General features: G+C 60.0%; 3 protein-coding genes across 13 annotated transcripts; 2 read left to right on the forward strand and 1 right to left on the reverse strand.

Annotated features, from left to right (window-relative positions):
• Window positions 1-421: 421 nt before the first annotated feature.
• FAHD1 (fumarylacetoacetate hydrolase domain containing 1) lies at window positions 422-1,087 on the reverse strand (the record flags this gene model as incomplete). The annotated part of the gene is made up of 1 exon (XM_080702584.1): window positions 422-1,087. One exon carries the CDS (start codon window positions 1,085-1,087, stop codon window positions 422-424), a length of 666 nt encoding a protein of 221 aa, XP_080558710.1.
• Window positions 1,088-1,619: 532 nt separating this feature from the next.
• HAGH (hydroxyacylglutathione hydrolase) lies at window positions 1,620-11,050 on the forward strand (the record flags this gene model as incomplete). 11 transcript variants are annotated; one of them, XM_080703028.1, is made up of 9 exons in its annotated part: window positions 1,620-1,695; window positions 3,905-4,080; window positions 4,631-4,695; window positions 6,838-6,955; window positions 7,629-7,737; window positions 9,398-9,501; window positions 9,749-9,850; window positions 10,706-10,809; window positions 10,951-11,050. In XM_080703028.1, 9 exons carry the CDS (start codon window positions 1,620-1,622, stop codon window positions 11,048-11,050), a joined length of 954 nt encoding a protein of 317 aa, XP_080559154.1. The 11 variants fall into 11 exon arrangements, with proteins under 11 accessions (XP_080559154.1, XP_080559155.1, XP_080559156.1 ...); XM_080703029.1 differs by having other exon boundaries at window positions 10,730-10,809; XM_080703030.1 differs by having other exon boundaries at window positions 10,733-10,809.
• Window positions 11,051-16,136: 5,086 nt separating this feature from the next.
• On the forward strand, window positions 16,137-20,409 carry IGFALS (insulin like growth factor binding protein acid labile subunit; the record flags this gene model as incomplete). The annotated part of the gene is made up of 5 exons (XM_080704008.1): window positions 16,137-16,334; window positions 16,601-16,793; window positions 17,592-17,622; window positions 18,015-18,121; window positions 18,593-20,409. The coding sequence occupies 5 exons, from the start codon at window positions 16,137-16,139 to the stop codon at window positions 20,407-20,409; spliced, it is 2,346 nt and encodes a 781-aa protein (XP_080560134.1).
• Between the last annotated feature and the right edge of the window lie 549 nt (window positions 20,410-20,958).

Here is a 20,958-nt window from a genome sequence, read left to right on the forward strand (position 1 = left end):
GAAATATTTTATTCTGGGCCGGCATGGTGCTGTATGTTTTTAATTCCAGTTCATGAGAGGCTGAGACAGGAAGATCCAGGTTCCCGACCAGCCTCAGCTACTTAGGCCCTCCGCAAATTAGTGAGACGCTGTTTCAAAATAAAGAATAAAATCGGGCTGGGGGTGTAGCTCAGAGGTAACATGCCCCTGGGTTCAATCTTCAGGACCGAAAAAAAAAAAAACAAAACAAAACAAAAAAAAAAACCTGGTGGTTCCTAATTCTGTCCCAGCTCTTCCTAAAGGGCCCAACTTCCTCGACCAAGGCCTAGCAACCCAAACAATTATTTTTGGAAGTGGTTTCTATTATAAGATGGTTTCATTTAATAACATTTAGTCTTGTCCCCTGCTGTCCTCACACTTAAGTTACGGGTGCTTGGTATACTCAATATTCTGACCGTTCCACCTTAAATCTCATACTGACCACCCCGTCTATCCCGGCCTCAATTACATCGTCTTCTTTAACAGGCCCGACTCCCTTGGGTGTTCCGGTCAAGATAAGGTCTCCTTCTTCCAAGGTCATAATCTTCGAAATGTAGCTGATGATATAGGGGATGGAAAAGATCATGGAGGACGTCTCTCCCTCCTGCCTGAGCTCACCGTTGACCTTGAGCCACAGCCTGAGGGCGTGAGGGTCAGGGATCTTCTCTTTGGGCACGAAGGCACTGACCGGGCAGGAGGCCGTGAAGCTCTTGGCCAGGGTCCAGGGCAGCCCCTTCTTCTTGCACTCGTCCTGCACGTCCCTGGCCGTCATGTCCAGGCACAGGGCATAGCCAGCCACGTAGTCCATGGCTGCGGCCTCGGGCACCGCGCGCCCGCGCCGGCCCATGAGCACGCCCAGCTCCAGCTCGTGGTGCAGACTGCGGCAGTAGGAGGGCACGAGGACCGGCGAGCCCTCGGGCGCGTACGCGGAGGACGGCTTCAGGAAGAGCAGCGGCTCGCCCGGCACCGTGCCGCGCATCTCCTTGACGTGGTCCGCGTAGTTCCTCCCCACGCAGACGATATTCTTCCCCCATTCCCAGAAGCGGGACAACGGCCTGGGGGCCGCCATGGCCCAGCCCTGGGTCACGTGCGGGCTCCCGCGCCTACGGCGGCTCGGAGAGGACGCGCTGCCTTGAGACGCGGCGTCCTCGGCCACCGGCCGCCCCACCTGCGCAGTTCCCGGGGGCCGCTCTCTGGTGGCTGCCTAGGGCGCCGGCCCGGGCTGGGGGACACGCGGAGGCTGGGAGGCCAACTTCCCGGCCTGTCCTCCACCGGCTACCAGACTGGACGCTCACCAGTGGCGTTAAACGCGAGCGCGCTGATTGGCTCGGGTGTTGTGAAACGGGGGCTGGCTGGCTAGGAGTGATAGGGAGGTGTCAGATGGGAGCTGGTTGGCTGGGGCGGTGCGGCCCAAGGCGTGCTCTGGTTGGCTGGGGGCGGGGCGGGGCGGCTCGAGGCGGGCGCTGGTTGGGTGGGACGGCACTGGGCGGGCACTGGTTGGTTAGGGGCGGGGCGACACTGGAGGCGCAGCCCGGCGCCGATTGGCTGCAGCCACCGACGCCGGCGCCGGTCCCGTGCCCGGCAGTGCAGCCCCGCGGGTCATGGTGCTCGGCCGCGGTCTGCTCTGCCCCCGTAGCCTGTCCGCGCTGGGAGCCGCCTTCGCGCGCCGCGGCCTGGGTAGGTGGGCCGGGGCGCCGCCGGGCCGGGCGTCGGTTGGGCGCCGACGCCGTCCCTGGGGCGCGGGCCGAGGCCGAGGCCGAGGTCCGGGCGAGGAGCGGGCACCGCCGCCAGGCCTCGGCGGGGCCGGGCGCTCGGCGGGCGGGCGGGCGGCGGCCGCGGCGCCGCGCCCTCGATCCCTTCCTGCCGGAGTCAGCCCGCGGCGGCCGCAGACCACCGCGCCCGGGGCCGGCTCCGAGCCCGCCAAGCCCCGCGCCTCGCCGCGGCGCCCCGGGCCAGGAGCGCGGCGGGCCCTGGCCGAGGAACGAGCCCGCCGCCGAGCCCGAGCGCGGCCGCTCAGGGGCCGCGGGCCGCGCCTCGGAGAACCGTCTTGATTTTAAAGTGTGTTTGTGGGCCACACAAAACATGTCTGCGCGCTTGGCCCAGACGCAGCCCGCAGCCCGCGACGCCGCGCGGAGTGCGGTGCCGAGCGGGGAGCGGGGAGCGCTTTCCAGGCAGCTGGTGCTGGGCGGCCCTTACGGAGGAAGCCGGTTGCCGGTGGCGGCACCTGCTGTATCCGTTCTTAGGAATAAACGCACGTTCTTCAGGGTGCCAGCAGGGCTTACGTGCCTAGAGCCGGATGAACACGGGTTATAAATGCTGTTGCCTTCGCCTGGGCAGTGTTTTTGTTTGTAATGTTCTGCCAGGAATGATGTAAAAAGACCCCTTGTTCGGGTTGGGGAGCACCCAGTCCTCTCTTCACCCTCTGTTCTCCTGGGCCTGAATGATGCCAGGGCTTAGGGGAGGTAGGATATCACTGAGACCTCAGACAGAAATGTTTATTTTGCTGAGCATGAAGCAAAGAGTTTAGAAAATGCCCCGCTAGTGTGTGAAAAAGGGAGCTGGGGAGCTGGAACTGGAACTCAGAGAACACCTGCCCAGCACACACAGGTTCTGAGTTTGCCCCTCCAAAAAAACGGGGCAAAGTAGAGTTTGGGCGATTTCCTTTGTTGCAGATAAGGCTGATCCCACATTTACACATCCGCCATCTGCCTGTGGGCTGGTGCTGCCACTTTTTGGACTCCTTTTGGGAGAGGTCCCCAGCCTGGCACCTACCCCAGAATTTCACTGTCTTCTGCCTCCTGCAGTTGGCCTCCTTTAAGACTTAGACCTAAAAGTGTCGTTTGGGGCCCCTGTACTTTTCTACTTGGTGGGGTTCATCGCCAGCAGCCTTTTCTGACCTGTCACCTGGGTGGAGGATGCTTCTGTCCCCACTCCTAGCCACCTCTTGGTCCAGCTGGGCAGAGCCTCCATGGCCCCGCTCGGTCCTGAGTGGCCCTCCCTTTCCCAGGAACTGGTGCTTCGGGCATTCTCCACATCTCAAATGCCTGCCCCTTGGGAGCACATACTCCTCTCTGGCTGAAGGACTGAGGAGGGCTGTGGGTGGCTGCGGAAGACTCAGTTCTGTCAGCCCAGAGGTGGCCTGGCGTGCTGCGCACAGCTCATCTCCAGGCCCCAGGCCCAGCAGCAGTCCTGTCTGATGGTGGTGTGCTCCACACCACAAGCTGGCAATTCTGTCTTCTTAAAACCCCTGAGAGAAAATAAAGGTCCTAAGTCAGAGACAGTTGATTACTACAAATGTGGGCAGGAGTCATTCTCTGCACTTTCCTTATGGATGTGGCTAAATGAGGGCATTTTCTGTCGGAGGAACTTAGGACCCGGACATGGTGGCGCATGCCTGTAATCCAGCACCTGGGAGGCTGAGACCGGAAGGTCGAAGGTTCACAGCCAGCCTCAGCAACTTAGCAAGACTCTCTGCAACTTAATGCGACCCTATTTCCAAACTAAAAACTAAAATAAGGCCTGGGGGTGTAACACAGAGGTACAATGCTGGAGTCAATCTCCAGCACACACCACACACACACCACCAACAACAATAAAAACAAGAAAAGCCGGAAAGAGCCAGGCACGGTCCTTGCTCAGGAGCCTGAGGCAGGAGGATCACAAGTACAGGCCACCCCGGACAACTTAGCAAGACTCTGTTGCAAAATAAAAAGGGCTGGGGTGTAGCTCCGTGTGTGCCTGGCGAAGCCCTTACTTCAATCCCCAGTCCTGCTGAAACACAACACCCAGGAAGGCAGGCCACAGAATGGGCGCAGCTAGATCAGTTGAAGTCTCTGGTATGGCTGCCCTTAGGCCACAGAACTGACATTGCACCCTGTGTCTTCAGGCCCAGCCCTGCTGGGGGTCCTCCCACATCACACCGATATAAGAAAGAGCTCGATTGTGGAACAGGGCGCCATGAAGGTTGAGCTCCTGCCTGCCCTGACTGATAACTACATGTACCTGGTCATCGATGAGGATACCAAGGAGGCTGCCATCGTCGACCCGGTGCAGCCCCAGAAGGTGTGAGGCTCTGCCCGGCCCCGCACCCTGTCCATCCCCATGGTTAAAACCATGGTGTCCATGTGGCGCTGAGAAAGTAGGAATTAGTCCACAGAGGTTTTAAAAGGCACTCTGGTGTCTAGCTGCCCTGTTTAGGGGCAGTGAGGGGGAGACTTCAGGCCCCTGTGACAGGCACAGTGCACCTTCAAATCCCTGCACGGAGACTCAGCAGCTCGGGGAGACCCTGTCCCCAAATAAAAACAATAGGTTTGGGGCTGTAGCCTGGAGGTAGAAGGCCCCTGGGATCCCACCCCAGAACCACCCACGCAACACAACTCTGCCAGGACACTTGGGCCTTTGCACGGGCTCTTGCTCCAGGCTGCTGCCCCTCGGTGCTGTGCTGTCCAGGAGGCTGACCTCAGAGAGGCAGGGGCTCGTGGAGGTTGAGAGTGGGACCTGCCAGGTGGATCAAGAGAAGTCGGCCTTTCCTGGGGTGGCGGGTGTGCAGGGCAGGATGGGAACCTGGGGAGGGTGATGACGGGCCTTTGTCCTGCCTCCCGTGTGGCTGTAGGTCATAGAGTCGGTGAGAAAGCATGGCGTGAAGCTGACCACAGTGCTCACCACCCACCACCACTGGTAAGTGCGGGCTGGCTCCCCAGGCCCTCTGGAGTGCCACGGGGAGGATTCTGAGAAAGCAGCAGGGCTGCCGCCTCTGGGGCTCAGGAGCGACTCCCTGGGGAGAGACCTGCAGCCTTTGAAGAGGGGAGCAGAGGGCGGGGCCAGTCCTCTGGGATGTCCTCCAGGAACTTCTAGAACCAGCCGCTCCTGCCTCCCCTGTCTCTTGGGCTGGTGAAATGACACATTGGCCACTGGTCTCCATGTCACGGAAGAGTCTAGATATCAGTTAAAAGAAAAAAAAAACAGCCTATTTTCAGAGGTGGTTTCTTTTTGCTTTTCTGGTTTTTGTTTTGCTTTTTGAATGCTTGGAGCTGGGCGTGGGGCACACCCTTGTAATCCCAGCACTTGGGAGGCTGAGACAGGGAGATCGCAGGTTTGCGGCCATTAGCAACTTAGTGAGAACTTCTACAACTTGGTGAGACTGTTACCAAATAAAGAATAAAATAGGGCTGGGGTGTAGCTTGGAGGTAGAAGGCCCTGGGTTCCATCCCCAGTACTGCAAACCAGCAAGCAAACAACTTGGAAGCTTACATCTGGGGAGACCTATTGAGTCTGGGTCTTTGGGTAGGGCTGCTTCCTAAAGCCTTCCTTTTTGGGGGGAAGGGGAGGTACTGGGGATTGAACCTAGGGGTATTTTATCTCTGAGCTGTACCCCCATTATTTGTTTTGAAACAGGGTCTTCCTAGGTTCTGAGAATCTTGCTAAGTTGCTGAGGCTATCCTTGAACCTGTAATATTTCTGTCTTAGCTTCCCAGCCCAAGTACTGGAATTACAGTTCTAAGGCCAGCTTCAAAACCCTCCTTTTGGTGTTTTTTGTGTGTGGTACTGGGGATGGAACCCGGGGCCTTCTGTCTCCATGCTCTACCTCCAGACTTACTTTATATTTTAGTTGGAAACAGGGCCTCACTAAGCTGCTGAGGCTGGCTTCGAACCTGAGGTCCTCCTGTCTCAGCCCCCCAAGTACTGGGATTACAAGAGTGCATCACCATGCCCAGCTCCTTTTAGCCTTCTGAACTTTAAAAAAAATTTTTTTTAAATTTTTTGCGGTTCTAGGGATGGAACCCAGGGGCATTCTACCTTTGAGCTACACCCCCAGCCCTATTTTTTATTCTTTATTTTGAAACAGGGTCTCACTGAGTTCCAAAGGGTCTAAGTAGCCGAGGCTGTCCTCGAACCACAGTCCTCCTGTCTCAGCCTCCTGAATGCTGAGATGACAAGCGAGTGCCACTGCACCTGGCTGGGCCTTCTGAACTTTTGAGGCCTTTCACCTTCGTGAGTGTGACCTGAGGCTCCTGAGGAGCCCCAGGTAGACATGGAGCGAGGTGGGGTATGCCTGTCAGATCATCAGGATGCAGACATTCCCTCCCATAATGCCTCCTGGTGTGGGGTCAGGTGTGGAGCTGTTCCCAGCCCCACCTGACCCCAGGGCTCCCAGGAGTGGAACTGCCCTGCCCGCTTGCTCCGAGGCGCGGCTGGCCTGCAGGTGCGCCCCAGGAGACGCTCGGCCTCCTGAGCTGCAATCACACCCAGCCTGCCCCAGCCTCTGCAACAGTGAGGCCCTGTTTAATGGGGCGGCGTATAGCTCGGAGGTTAGATCGGCCCTGGGCTCAACCCCAGCTCCAGCATCCGGGGCAGGAGCGGGTGTGGGCTGGAGATCTCCAGGAGAGCCCCAGGGCTCCAGGATCATCGCAGCGCGCGACTTGCTCCTGCTGCTGCAGAGGCGCAGGCGCCTCGCTCAGGAGTCGGGCATCTGACATCGCTATTATGTTGGTGCCAAGTGACACCCAGTGCGGCCAGGCCAGGCCCGGGAGGCCTGCAAACTTAAGGCCAGCCTCAGTGCTGAGTGAGACACTGCTTCAAAATAAAAAACTAAAAAGGGCTGAGCGTGTAACTCTGCTTAGATGCCCTTGGGTTCAGTCCCTAGTACTGCACACACAGGGAAGAGAGAAAAAGAAGCCGCAGCAGAGGCCCTTCTGTGTGGGAAGAGGTGTGTCTCTGCCTAACAGGACTGCACAGGGCACGGTGACGCTCCGCGTGAGGGCGTGAAGGCCGTGAGCAGACCCCGCAGCGGGCAGCCCGGGTCTCCTGTTTGACTTCCAGGGACCACGCTGGTGGGAATGAGAAGCTGGTCAAGCTGGAGCCGGGGCTGAAGGTGTACGGGGGCGATGAGCGGATCGGGGCCCTGACCAGCACAGTCGCACACCTGTCCACACTGCAGGTAGGGTGCGGGCCAGCGGGGAGGAGTCAGGGCCCGCCTGGCCGGGAGGTCCTGGGCGCGGCTCGGGAAAGCAGTGTGGTGGGCGAGGGGCCTCCTGCCTCAGTGGCCACTTGGAGACGCCTCTGTTGAGAATGGATGAAAGCAGTGTATAAAACACAGCTGCGTGCTGGGGGCCGTGGAGCGCGCTCTGAGGGACCAGGGATTTTACACAGGGACCCGGACAGTACTGACTTCTGGGCTGGACGCAGTGGGGTCCGCACCCTTAGGAGGTGCAGCTGGAGACTGTGGGACGACTGGCAGGGCGTGTGGCTCGTAACCACCCAGCAAAGGCTCACACGGCTGCCGAAGGCGAGCGTGGTCGGCTCCCGTCAGAGCTGCCAGGCGCTGTGCTGCAGGGGTGGGGCGTGTTTGCATTTGGCCTCGCTTTGAAGGCATGCACAAAACAAGCCCGTTGCTCCAGAGAAAGATGTCCAGAATGGTCCCTGCAGCCAGGGCCGTGCCTGGGGGAGCCCCGTCGCCACCCCACCCAGAAGTGGGCATCTCTGCAGGTGTCTGAGGCCACAGGGTCCACGCAGGCCGGTGCTGGGCCTCTCATGGGACTGGCCGCCGCACGCCCGCGAGCCCCGGGAGGCCTGCCTGGCTGCGGGCTCACGCGGGCGCTGCTTCGCCTCAGGTGGGGTCTCTCAGCGTCAAATGCCTGGCGACTCCTTGCCACACTTCGGGACACATCTGCTACTTTGTGAGCAAGCCTGGCAGCTCAGAGCCGCCTGCCGTGTTCACAGGTGAGCGGGGTGCTGCGCAGAGGGAAGCAATCTTTCAAGGCCTCTTGGCGTCGGGAGCCTGGAGAACACCTCCAGGGAAGTGGGCGTCTCCTGCCAGGCCAACTCGCAGGGGCCCTTCCCTCCTCTGGCCTAAATCCCTTGTATGGAGGGCCACAGCTGTCAGGTAGAGCCCGGGTCTTGGCTTCAAACATGCTCTGGGCCACCAGGGAGGATAGGGTTAGTGGGGTGCCCCCTGAGCCAGCCCCCCAGCACGCGTCAGCTGCTGCCGGTGCCCCGGGGGACAGCCTCCCTTTAAGAAGGCCACCGTCCAGGAGGGATGCAGCCCGCTGGGTGTGGCCAGGAGCTCAGGCTGGAGGCACTGGGTGTACCCAGAGCCACCCGCACCCACTGGGAAGTGCGGGACCCGCCCCGGCCAGGTGCTCGCGCCTCGCGAGTGCGCCTCGCAAGTGCGCAACACGGGTGCTGGGGTCTCTTGAGCCAGTGCTGATGAGATCAAGTCAGGTGGATGAGCAAGCAGCACAGGTTTTGCACTTCCACCTGGAAAGGAAGGAGACAGCGCAAACAAGATGACGGAGCCAGGCGCGGTGGCAGTGCGCCCCTGCGATCCCAGCAACTCAGGAGGCTGAGGCAGGAAGAGTCCGAATGCAAGGCCAGCCTTGGCGACTTAGCAAGGCCCCGTCTGCAAGTTTAAATACGTGAATGGAAAGGGCTGCTGTGCAGCTCAGTGGTAGAACACGCGCCTCGCCTGCAGGAGGCCCCGTGCCAAGCCTCAGTACGGTGGGAAAAAGAGATGTTCGCTGGGAGTGGTGGCACATGCCTGTAACCCCTGCACTTGGGAGGCCAAGACAGGAGGATCACAGGTTCAAGGACAGCCTCAGCAAGTAGTGAGACTCATCAGCCTAGCAAGACCCTGTTTCCAAATAAGAAATAAAGTCAGGCTGTGGGTGTAGCTGGAAGGTAGAATGCTCTGGGATCATCCCCAGAACCACACACACACAAAGACGCGGCGGCTTGCTGGATGAAGGGCTGGTCTCTCTGCTACGTGGTGGGCCTGCTCACTGTCCTCGGCTGATCTTGCTGAAGACCGGCTGCTGCAGCTGCTCGGGGAGCACAGGCGGGTGCCCGGCCTGGGCAGGCCGCCCAGGGGAAGGGGCCGATGGGGACAAGCGACCTGTCCAGGGCCCTGGGTCCTGAGCCCGGGCCTCGCCCTGCCCCCCAAGGAGCCGAGGGGCGGCAGCCTGCACAGGGAAGGGCGTGGGGCCCGGCAGTGCAGGTGCAGAGGGAGATAATGCACTTCCAGGCGGGGCCGGGCGGCAAGGCTGGGGAGGAGGGTGTGCTGGGGCAGCCCTGGAATCCCATCTCTGGGCAGCGCAACCACAGCACCAGGGGCAGCGGGTGCTGAACCGTGGTGTCCACACAGGCAGCCAGCCTGAGCGCAGGGTCCAGGGCACACAAACGAGACGTGGCTGGGCTGGGGCCGGGCAGCTGCCCCAGCCGCTCTGGGCGGCAGAGGGGACAGCAGGAAGCTGCCAGGGCTGAGGGGGCTTCAGCTTCAGCGAGTTGGTGGCTGGGTGGGACTTGGGACAGGGGTTCTGGGTCACCTGTGCTCTGCGGGCAGTGGGCTCTCAGCAAGCCCACTGGGGCTGCCCTGGCCTTTTAGGCGACACCTTGTTTGTGGCTGGCTGCGGAAAGTTCTATGAAGGGACTGCAGATGAGATGTACAAGGCGCTGATCGAGGTCTTGGGCCGGCTCCCTCCAGACACGGTAGGCAGCGGCCCGTCCTGGGGCCCACGTTCAGCACCCCCGAGCTGCCCACCGCGCGCGGGCAGGGCCTCGCCTGCCAGCTGGGGTGGGCAGCTCCTTAAGGCAGTTTCTGTTGTATTTATTGGACGTGCAGGAAGCGTCCAGCCCTGAGGCTGCAGGGCCGGGTGGGGACGTGATGGGGCCTGCCCGGGAGTCCCGGGTGGGTCCATTAGTCTCCTTGGAGCTCACAGGCTGGTTCTCCCCACAGAAAGTCTACTGTGGCCACGAGTACACCATCAACAACCTCAAGTTCGCGCGCCACGTGGAACCCAACAACGCCGCCATTCAGGAGAAGCTGGCCTGGGCCAAGGTGAGCAGGCTGTGCCGGGCAGTGGCTCCCGGGCTCCTCCAGCCCCGGCACTGTCGCGGTCCAGTGCGCGTCCAGAGCTGTTGACTGGCGCTGCTTGGGGGCCCCGCAGGGCCTTGGGTTCTGCGGCTCTAACAGGCACCCGGGGGTGGGTGAGGCGGCAGCTCTGGCCCAGTCCCATGTTCAGAGCGGAGGAGTCAGGCGAAGTCTGGGCAGCTGGGTCAAGGACGCCAGCAACGGGGCTGGGAGCGGGGCTGATGGCCCACACCTGAAACCCCAGTACTTGGGAGGCTAAGATGAGGGGCCATAGGTTCTAGGCCAGCCTCAGCATTTGTTTTTTTTTTTTTTTGGTACTAGGGATTGAACTCAGACACATTCTGCCTCTGAGCTACACTTAGCCCTGTTTTGAGTTTTGAAACGTCTTGCTGGGCTGCTGACTCACCAAGTCCCTGAGGCTGGTCTCAGCCCGTGATCCTCCTCTCTCAGCCTCCAAAGTACTGGGATTATGAGCCATGTACCACCATGCCTGAGACTCTGTTTCAAAATGAAAAATAAAAAGGGCTGGAAGCGTATCTCCGAGGTAGAATGCCCCTGGGTTCAATCCCTAGTACAAAAATAAAAGCCACACTGTGTACCTACTCTGTGCACGCGGTGACCTTTTCACACACACACACACACACACACACACACACACACACACACACGCCAGGACTCCCACTGCAGAGGCGCGGCGCCGGGGGCTGTCGCGGTTTGCTTTCTTCTTTTGCTCATAACTGCTGCTGTGTGAAACACCTCACGGTGGCCAAGGGCACGCGTGCCTCCTGCCCGGCGGTGCGGCCCTTGCCCCGCCGTCCCCAGGCCCACGTGATGTGTCTCTTGCAGGAGAAGTATGCCATCGGGGAGCCGACGGTGCCGTCCACCCTGGCGGAGGAGTTCACCTACAACCCCTTCATGAGAGTGCGGTGAGGCCCGCGCGTCCCCCAGGCCAGGGTGCGGGTCCCCGAGTGGGCGGGTGGCTCGTCCCCTCAGCTAAGCAATCCCAGCCTGACCCCCTGCTGTTTCCTCAGCGGGTGTCCCAACCCTCCTGCCCTCTTTCCTGGCAGGGAGAAAGCCGTGCAGGAGCACGCGGGCGAGACTGACCCGGTGACCACCATGCGCGCCATCCGCCGGGAGAAGGACCAGTTCAAGGTGCCGCGGGACTAGGCGGCTCTGCCTCCCGCGTGGGGGGGGGGGGTTCTAGGTAATTGACGGTGATTGTGTGGGAAATCGTCTTGGCTTGATTTTAAATTAATTCCAGAGCCCTTGGCTGTGCTATCAAATGTCCTAATGCATATTTATATGAGAAAAGTTTAAAGTATTTATTCCCGTAACCTGTTTGTGGATCTGCCTGTGTTATCTCTGGCCTTCACACAGCCTCCTCTGGCCCGCCCAGCCAGATGCCAGCCCCAGCCCAGCTTCGCAGGGTGGCTCTGGACATGTGCGAGGCAGGTCCTCCTGGCGGCCCCAGGCCTGCGCTTGGTGCTGTCTTGGCACTGGGGCAGCGCCACCCCTGCCTGCCCTGCCACCCTGGGAGCCGAGCCCCTTGGGTCACGACTCCCAGCCCGGAGCCGCCTCCTGGAATCACACAGCCTAAGCCTCGGGTGAGGAGCCCCCACCAGCCTTGGCATCCCGCCTCTACCTGGCTCCGCAGTGGCCGGCCACTGGAGCGGACTGTCTGCAGCTGCTGCCCTCCCCAGGTCAGGCCGCAGTGGCTCTTCCTGCTCAGCAGCCCTGTCCCGGGCCGCCACCGAGTGGCAGAGACATGGCGTTTTGGGGGTGTGGTGCCCCTCCTAGGAACAGGGGAGCCCAGGGATCGTTGGCACCGCAGAGGCTGTCCATCACAGCCTGCTCCCGACGGGCCTCTCCAGCGGCCTCTGAGTCCGCAGTCCTGACGGAGGCCAGGGCAGGACCACCAGCGGTGCAGGAAGTCCACCAGCCCGCGCTACGCCGGAGTGCAGCAGCCCTGGGCCTGGGCTTCGAGCCCCTCCCAGGGGACGAGAAGGCACGCGGCTGTGGGCTTGATAGATGTGGAGGATGGGTCCGTGGTGGACGCTGAGGTGCCCTGGGATTAATAGGCAGCAGTTACCTGGTAGAGGTGGTGGAGTGCGTGGTATCGGACCTGGAGAGGATGGGTGCTGCTGGGATTGAGCCTGGCGCATCCGCCTCTGAACTACACCCCCGGCCCTATTTTATTATCATTTTAAATTTGCTTTAACTAGGGGCATTTCACTTCTGAGCTACAACCCCAACCCTATTTTTATTTTTTTTATAAATTTGGAAACAGGGTCTCAAGTTGCTGAGGCTGGCTTTGAACCTGCGATCCTCCTGTCTCAGCCTCCCAAGTACTGGGATTGCAGGAATGCTTCAGGAGCCCGGCTCTTTATTTTATTTTTAAATTTTGAAACAGTGTCTCACTAAATTGTTAAGGCTGGCCTCAAATCTGTCTTATCCTCCCAAGTACTGAGATTACAGTTGTGTGCCACCACACATAGCTTAACTGATATTTTAGACCATTTCAACAAATAGAAATACCCAAGCCGGGCGTGGTGGCGCACGCTTGTAATCCCAGCATTCGGGAGGCTGAGACCTGGAGGATCGCGGTTCGCAGACAGCCTCGGCTACTTAGTGAGGCCCTCTGCAACTCAGTGAGACCCGGTTTCAAAATAAAGAATGAAAAGTAGGGCAGGGGGTGTAGCTCGGAGGTAGAATGCCCCTGGGTTCCATCCCCAGACCCGCAAAAAAAAAAGGAAAAAGAAATACCCAACGAACATTCTTCAGGATAGACCATATCTTAGAGCATAAACCAAGTCATATGTACGTATGTATGTATGTATGTATGTATGTATGTATATTGGTACTGGGGTTTCTGGAAGCCCTTCTACCTCCGGGTTACACTCCTAGACCTATTTTATATTTTTATTTGGAAATAGGGTCTCTTAAGCCAGCACGGCTGGCTTCAAACCTGCGTGATCTTCCTGTCTCCGCCTCCCAAGCGCGGGGATTACAAGTGTGCGCCACCATGCTCGGCAAGTCACAAATTTTTTTTTTTTTTTTTTTTTTTTTGCGGGTCTGGGGATGGAACCCAGGGGCATTCGACCTCTGAGCTACACCCCCTGCCCTATTTTTTATTCTTTATTTTGAAACCGGGTCTCACCGAGTTGCAGAGGGCCTCACTAAGTAGCTGAGGCTGTCCGCGAACAGGGATCCTCCAGGTCTCAGCCTCCCGAATGCTGGGATTACAAGTGTGCGCCACCACACCCGGCAAGTCACAAAATTTAAGACTGAAAGTATACAAAAATGTGTTCTCTAAGCCCAGCAGAACTAGAGATTCACAATAGAAATGTTGAGAAAAACCCCAAATACTTAGGAGTTAAATAAAATTTCTAAATAGCAGATGGATCAAAGAGAAGTGAAAATAAAAAGACAAAATATCAAAACTTAAGCCAGGCGTGGTGGTGCAATTTGTAATCCCAGCATTTGGGAGGCTGAGACTGGAGGATTGCAGTTTGTGGACAGCCTCAGCTACTTAGGCCCTTCACGACTCATGAGACCCTGTTTCAAAATAAAGAATAAAAAATAGGGCAGGGGGTGTAGCTCGGAGAATACCCCTGGGTTCCATCCCCAGACCCTCCCCCTAAAATATATATATATATATATATTCAAAACTCTTGAGAGAAGCTGGGCATTGTGGTGCCCGAATATAAATGTAATTGTACTTGGGGTGTTTAGACAGGAGGATCACAGTTGGAGGACAGCCTCAGCTACTTAGTGAGGCCCTCTGCAACTCAGTGAAACACTGTTTCAAAACAAAGAATAAAAAATAGGGCTGTGGGTGTAGCTAGCTTGGAGGTAGAAGGCCCTGGGTTCCATCCCCAGCACCACAACAAACAAACAAAAAACTTGTGGGATGCAGCTAAAACAGGGCTCAGCTGGGCGTGGTGGCGCACACTTGTAGTCCCAGCGCTTGGGAGGCTGAGACAGGAAGATCACACGGGTTCGAAGCCAGCCTCAGCTACTTAGTGAGGCTCTCAGCAACTTAGTGAGACCCTGTTTCCAAATAAAATATAAAAATAGGTCTGGGAGGATAGCCCAGAGGTAGAAAGCCTCTGGGTTCCACCTCCAGTACCACCAAAAAAAAAAAAAAAAACAAAAAAAAAAACTTGAGACAAAGACATAAGAACTGGCCAATAAATAGCACACGAGAAGGTCCTCATCGGCACTAGATTCCAGAGAGAGGGAGAAACATGATCAGAATGGCTAGAAAACCAGCAGAGAGGTACGCGGCCCATGTGGAGCGACCGTCACTTAAACTCAGAGTCGCCACTGCTACAGAAAACAACTGTTTGCACAGATGCCCGCAGGTCTGAGACAGACGCATGTCCACACGGCCCGCACGCCCTCTGCGGCCTGTGCGCTCACCGCCCAGCCAGGGTCTGCAGGTGCCCGCCCCCCAGAGAGAACCCTCAGTGTGCAAGGCCGCATGCCCCCACCCAAATCTACTTTGAGAGAATGAGGTTGAGGGGGAGAGTGAACCAGGAGGGTCGCAGGGTCGGGGCCAGCCTCGGCTCCTTAGGCCCTGCACAACCTCGTGAGACCTGCTTCCAATAAAGAATAAGCGGGGTGCACGCTGGGACTCCCAGTCCTTGGGGGGCTGAGGCAGGGACTGCAGGCTCCTGGGCAGCCTCAGCGGCCTCGTGAGGCCCTCCACAACTTGGTGAGACTCTGTTTCAAACTAAAAAAATAAAAGTTTTGTGGTTGTAGCTTGGAGGTAGAACACCTCTGGGTTCCATCCCCAGCAACACACACACACACACACACACACACACACACACACACACACACACACACACTCCTAGTGCACCAGAGCACAGCGCACGCCTGGGGGCTTCCGCTGGGGCTGAGCATGGGCCTCCGCTTGGAGCTTCACCCAGACCCGCCTTCTTATTACCTTCTATTTTGCAGTACTAGAGATTAAACCCAGGGGCACTGTGCCTCCAAGCTACACCCTCAGGTTCCCCCTTTTTTGTGTGTGGTGCTGGGGATTAAACTCAGGGCCTTCTATCTCTGAGCTACCCCCCAATCCTATTTTATTTTTTATTTGGAACCAGGGCCTCACTAAATTGCTGACAGCCTTGTTAAGCTGCTGTGGCTCCGCTGGCCATGGCGGCCCAGGCTTGTGATCCCAGGACTTCAGAAGCCAAGACAGGAGGATCGCAGGTTCATGGCCAGCCTCAGCAACTTAGTGAGACCCCTCCCCCAATCCCTCCCTTCCTTCCCTCTCTCCCGTGGTACACGGGATGGAACCCAAGGGGCATTCTACCTCTGAGCTACACCCCCAGCCCTATTCTTTATTTTGAAGCAGGGTCTCACTGAGTTGCAAAGGGCCTTTGTAAATAGTAGCTGAGGCTGTCTGCAAACTGCAATCCTCCTGTCTCAGCCTCTCAAATGCTGGGATGACAAGCGTGCATCACCAGGCCTGGCTAAGACCCTATACAGGCAGGTCCACCACACCTGGCTCCTTTTAAAATTTTATTTAAGCCGGGTGTGGTGGCGTATGCTTATAATTCCCACACTTGGGAGGCTGAGACAGGAGGATCGCACAGGTTTGAAGTCAGCCTCAGCAACTTAGTGAGACCCTGTTTCCAAATAAAGTATAAAATAGGTCTGTCTGGGAGTATAGCCTGGAGGTAGAAAAGCCCCTGGGTTCTACCCCCAGTACCACCAAAATAAATAAAAATTTAAATTTTTATTTTAATTTTTTTGTGGTACTGGGGATGGATCCCAGGGGCATTCTACATCCAACCTATATCCCCAATCCTATTTTTATTTTTTATTTTGAAACAGGGTCTAAGTTGCAGAAGATCTCACTAAGCAGCTGAGGGTGTCCACGAACCTCGATCCTCCTGTCTCAGCCTCCTACAGTGAGTGCCACCACGCCTGGCCTTTTAACTTTTTTGAAACAGGGCCTTGCTACTTTGCAGCCCTGTTTCAAAAAAGTTGCTGAGGCCGGCTGTGAACCTGCGATCCTCCTGTCTCGGCCTCCCAGTTACTAGCATTACAGGTGTGAGCCACTGTGCCTGGCCAGGATTTTTTTTTTTTTTATAGCTCAAAAGTCACACTGAGAGACAACAGAAACTGTCAAGAGACTTAAACCCAGACTTGCCAAACAGCACAATCCCAGGCCAGCCAGCCTCTGGAAAGGTGCCCACTGGGGCTGAGAAGACACTAAAACCACACTTCATCGCTGGCCATGGGCAAAACAGAAGTGTTGCCGACCGCCTGGCAAGTCCAGCCCACGCTGATGCCCGTGCACACCCGGCAGGGCCGCGCACTGCTGGACCCTGTGCAGCGAGGGCAGAGCGCGGCCCAGGATGGGCGTGAGGGGTCACACACCTGGCAGCAGCTGCCTCTTGCTCCAACGACGCCGGGCCCCACGCACCCGTGTCTTGTGGGCCTGAGGCTAAGCGCAGCTCCTTGGCGATGTTCCGGTGGCCATGCTGGACAGAAAGGCGGGCCCGGGCTGCCGGCGCAGGGTCGTTAGAACTCGGTGGTTGAGCGTCTCCAAATCCCAGTAGGAGTCTCTCCCCCAAAGGAACCGGGAGACTGCGCCACGTGCCCCTGGGGGCGCCTTCCTGGCCCTGGCGCCCTGCTGAGGCCGCACTTTCCCGCTGTGTAAACTGCTCTGTGGCTCTGGGTGTGGACTTTCTCCTGCAGATCTATAATTTCTCAGAAGAGAGGCTGAGGCCTGACCTGGATATCCCCCTGGAGACAGGCAGTGCTGGCGGGGACTGCGCACCCCGCTCCCAGCCTCTGCCCTCGCACCTGCCCTGCCTGCCCAGCCCCTCTGTGCACTGCACCCTGCCACCTCGGGGTGCGACCAAGCCCACCAGGCCCGGGGCAGGAGCTGGTATGGCAGGGCTCGGGGGAGCCCCATGGCAGCGGCTTCTCCTGCCTGGCCCAGGGGTGGCCTCCAGCAGGCCAGACCCATGCACCTTTGGCCCCCACACACAGTGGGGTGACTGAGGAGTGGCCAGGCCCTTGCTGGACCCTGGGCAGCGCAGGACAGCTGGAGATTGGCTGATGGGCCCCAGGACCCCGTTTGGAGGCCAGGCCGTCTGCTGCCTGCTACTGCCTTCTGGGGGACGGTGCCCAGGAGAGCAAACACGTGGGAGCAGTGGCCCTGCCAGGGGTTCCTAGAAGAGGTGGTGGGGGAGGGGTAGCCAGACATCAGCTGACCTTGAGGTCACAGGACGGGCAGGGGCTGGGCCTGGGCCCACACAGCCCCAACCAGGAGTGCGAATGGCGGCCACCACTCATGCTGTTAGGCCAGCTCGAACCATGTGCCAGCAGACGGGTGCACTGGGAAATGGGTGGCACCTCCTCTACCCAACACAGTCACCTGCCTCACTGGAGGACCCCCAGGGCCCCACAAGCTGCACAAGGGACCCTCTGTGACGGGCTGGCTGCACGAGGGCCCAGCCCTTCAAAGGCAGCTGCGGGGTGTCCCTGCCCTGCTGCCCGTGGCTGCCCACCTGCAGGGAGCAGGCCTCTGGGCTGGCCAGGCCCAGCCCTCTCCTCCCCGCTGTTCCCACACTGGCCCCGGCAGGAGGGGGTTAACAGGGCTGGGCGGGGCTGCCCAGCGGTGGGGCAATAGAGGGGGCAGGAGCTGCTGGCCGCTGACTGCTGCCTCGCTGCCTGCCTGCAGCCTGCCTGCACAGGGATGGCCTGGAGGGAAGGTGAGGCCCCAGCGCCGTAACACCACCTGCCAACCCCACCGCCGATGTTGGGGGCTCAGCTCGGGCGGGCTTGACACACCGCGGGGCCTGGTACCCAGGGCCTTGCTAAGCCCTTACCTGGTGGTGGCACCAGGGAGGGAGGAAGACGAGCACTGTGCCCTGGGCACAACACAGCAGAGCCAGGCCAAGGCGCTGCTCCAGCCCACCCAGGCCTCCCCTCCTCTCCGGGCCTCAACCTAGGGGCTGTACTTGGCTCCTGCCAGCTCTGCAGGGTGCCACCCTACACCTGGGCCAGGGCTGCAGTTGGCACCTGGGGCAGAGCCCCGACATGCAGCGGGGCAGCAGGTGGGGTCCGGTCTCTCAGGGCAGGGACGGTCGGGCCCTGCTGCCAGGGGAGCTGCCAGCCACGCCAGTGGGGCCGATGCCCAGCGAGCGGATGGCCCGGGCTCACCCTCTGCCCTGAAGCCTGTGCCCCACTCTGCAGGGGGCAGAGGCCCAGGTGTGAGCTACACACTGGGGAGCAGGTGGTCAGGGCCGCCCAAGCTGGGGGGCATCACCTAGCTCACCCTCCAGCTACAAAAAGCAATAGGTGGACACCCCATCATCCAAACTCGGCCAGATCCTAGCCAAGGCCGGGTTCCCTCTCCTCCAGGCCAACGTGGCAGCTCAAGTGAACGCCTCAGTGGACGTTGCCCACGTGGCCTGATGGCGGGGGCTCCAGCTGCCTGTGCCCATGGGCCTGGCACAGCCCAGGCGCCGGGCCCTGGAGCTCCTGTGGGAGGACAGGGGCCGCCCCCTGCTGGTCCCTCGGGCGGCGGGCGCGTTCAGCTACTGGCTGGTTGTCGGCCGGCTGGCGCGGCCTCTGCTTGGGATTTCAGTGGGGATCAAGCGTCTCAGCGCAGAGACTCGCGCTTGCTAAGCTGAGGCACGGCATGTCGGGGTCCTGCTCGGCTCCCGGGGACCCTGCCAGAGCTCCCTCTTCCTGCAGGAGGCCTGGCCCTGGCGGCGCTGCTGATCTCCTGGGCAGCACTGGGCGTGTGTGGCCTGGAGGGAGCAGTGCCTGAAGCAGAGGTGGATGCGGAGGGCCCACAGTGCCCGGCCATCTGCACCTGCAGCTACGCCGACTACACGGACGAGCTCAACGTCTTCTGCAGCGCGAGGAACCTCACAAGGCCGCCCGACAGCATCCCGGCCGGCACCAGGGCGCTGTGGCTGGATGGCAACAACCTGTCCTCCATCCCTCCGGCAGCCTTCAGGAACCTCTCCAGCCTGGACTTCCTCAACCTGCAGGGCAGCCGGCTGGGCAGTCTGGAGCCTCAGGCGCTGCTGGGGCTGCAGAACCTGTACCACCTGCACCTGGAGCGGAACCGGCTGCGGGGCCTGGCCGCCGGCACGTTCACGCACACGCCCAGCCTGGCCTCGCTCAGCCTCAGCAACAACCTGCTCGGCAGGCTGGAGGAGGGCCTCTTCCGGGGCCTCAGCCACCTCTGGGACCTCAACCTGGGCTGGAATGGCTTGGTGGTGCTGCCCGACGCCGCCTTCCACGGCCTGGGCAACCTGCGCGAGCTGGTACTGGCTGGCAACAAGCTGGCCTACCTGCAGCCGGCGCTCTTCTGCGGGCTGGGCGAGCTGCGGGAGCTGGACCTGAGCAGGAATGCGCTGCGAAGCGTCAAGGCCAACGTCTTCGTACAGCTTCCCCGGCTGCAGAAGCTCTACCTGGACCGCAACCTCATCACAGCGGTGGCCCCGGGCGCCTTCCTGGGCATGAAGGCGCTGCGCTGGCTGGATCTGTCGCACAACCGGGTGGCCAGCCTCCTGGACGACACCTTCCCGGGCTTGCTGGGGCTGCACGTCCTGCGCCTGGCGCACAACGCCATCGCCAGCCTGCGGCCCCGCACCTTCAAGGACCTGCACTTCCTGGAAGAGCTGCAACTCGGCCACAACCGCATCCGGCAGCTGGCGGAGAAGACGTTCGAGGGCCTGGGGCAGCTGGAGGTGCTCACGCTCAATGATAACCAGATCCAGGAGGTCAAGGCGGGCGCCTTCCACGGCCTCTTCAACGTGGCTGTCATGAACCTCTCCAGGAACTGCCTCCGACACCTCCCGGAGCAGGTGTTCCAGGGCCTGGGCAGGCTGCACAGCCTGCACCTGGAGGGCAGCTGCCTGGGCCGCGTCCGCCCGCACACATTCACCGGCCTCTCGGGGCTGCGCAGGCTCTTCCTCAAGGACAGTGGCATCTCCAGTATGGAGGAGCAGAGCCTGGCCGGGCTGCCCCAGCTCCTGGAGCTTGACCTCACCGCCAACCAGCTCACACACCTGCCCCGCCGGCTCTTCCAGGGCCTCGGCCAGCTGGAGTACCTCCTCCTCTCGCACAACCGGCTGTCGGCGCTTCCTGCAGACGTCCTGCGCCCCCTGCAGCGGGCCTTCTGGCTGGACATCTCGCACAACCGTCTGGAGGCGCTGGCCGAGGGCCTCTTCTCGCCGCTGGAGCGGCTGCGCTACCTAAGCCTTGGGAACAACTCGCTACAGACCTTCGTGCCGCCGCCCCTGGGCCTGGACCGCCTGTGGCTAGACGGCAACCCCTGGGCCTGCCACTGCCCCCTCAAGGGGCTGTGGGACTTCGCTCTGCAGAACCCCAGCGTTGTGCCCCGTTACGTACAGGCCGTCTGCGAGGGGGACGACTGCCAGCCTATGTACACCTACAACAACATCACCTGTGCCAGCCCCGCCAACGTCTCGGGCCTCGACTTGCGGGATGTGGGTGAGGTGCACTTCGCGCACTGTTGACCGAGCTCCTGGCTTGGCGCTCCTGCCTGGCCAGGCACACAGCCTCCAGGTCTTGGGGAACAGGTCCTGGGCTGTGTGCTCCTGGGGGACAGTGGTCCTGGCAGCTCGGGCTCAGGACAGGTGGACACAGGCCAGTGTCCAAGGGCCCGCCTGGGGGTGGGAGCACGGCAACCTGTCCCCACTGTCAACAATTAAAGTCAATTAACAAACAGCAGCATGTGACCCTGTGAGTTAAAGGGGGGCGTTACCTGCAGCTCCCTCTGCCCTGTCTGGGCAGCCCTGGCTCGCTGGTCCCAGGTGCCACCATCTCACCCCTGGCACACCCTTTCTTCACTCTGCCCCTTCTGACCCTAGAGTCCTCATGGGGCCTGAGGATGAAGGACCTTGGCACCTAAGTCCTCCCAAAACCCCAGCAGTGTCCCTGTAGGCCTTCATCCCAGGCAGCCAGAGAACAGCCATGGTGGGCCAGTCTGCGGCTCCAGCCAGGAGGTGGGCAGAACCCCGGCCCCGCGTCCTCAGGCCCCCTGGAAGGAGCACGCATCCCACGCT

The sequence above is a fragment of the Muscardinus avellanarius genome (assembly GCF_963383645.1).
Source record: "Muscardinus avellanarius genome assembly, chromosome: 10".
Classification (NCBI taxonomy): Eukaryota; Metazoa; Chordata; class Mammalia; order Rodentia; family Gliridae; genus Muscardinus; species Muscardinus avellanarius.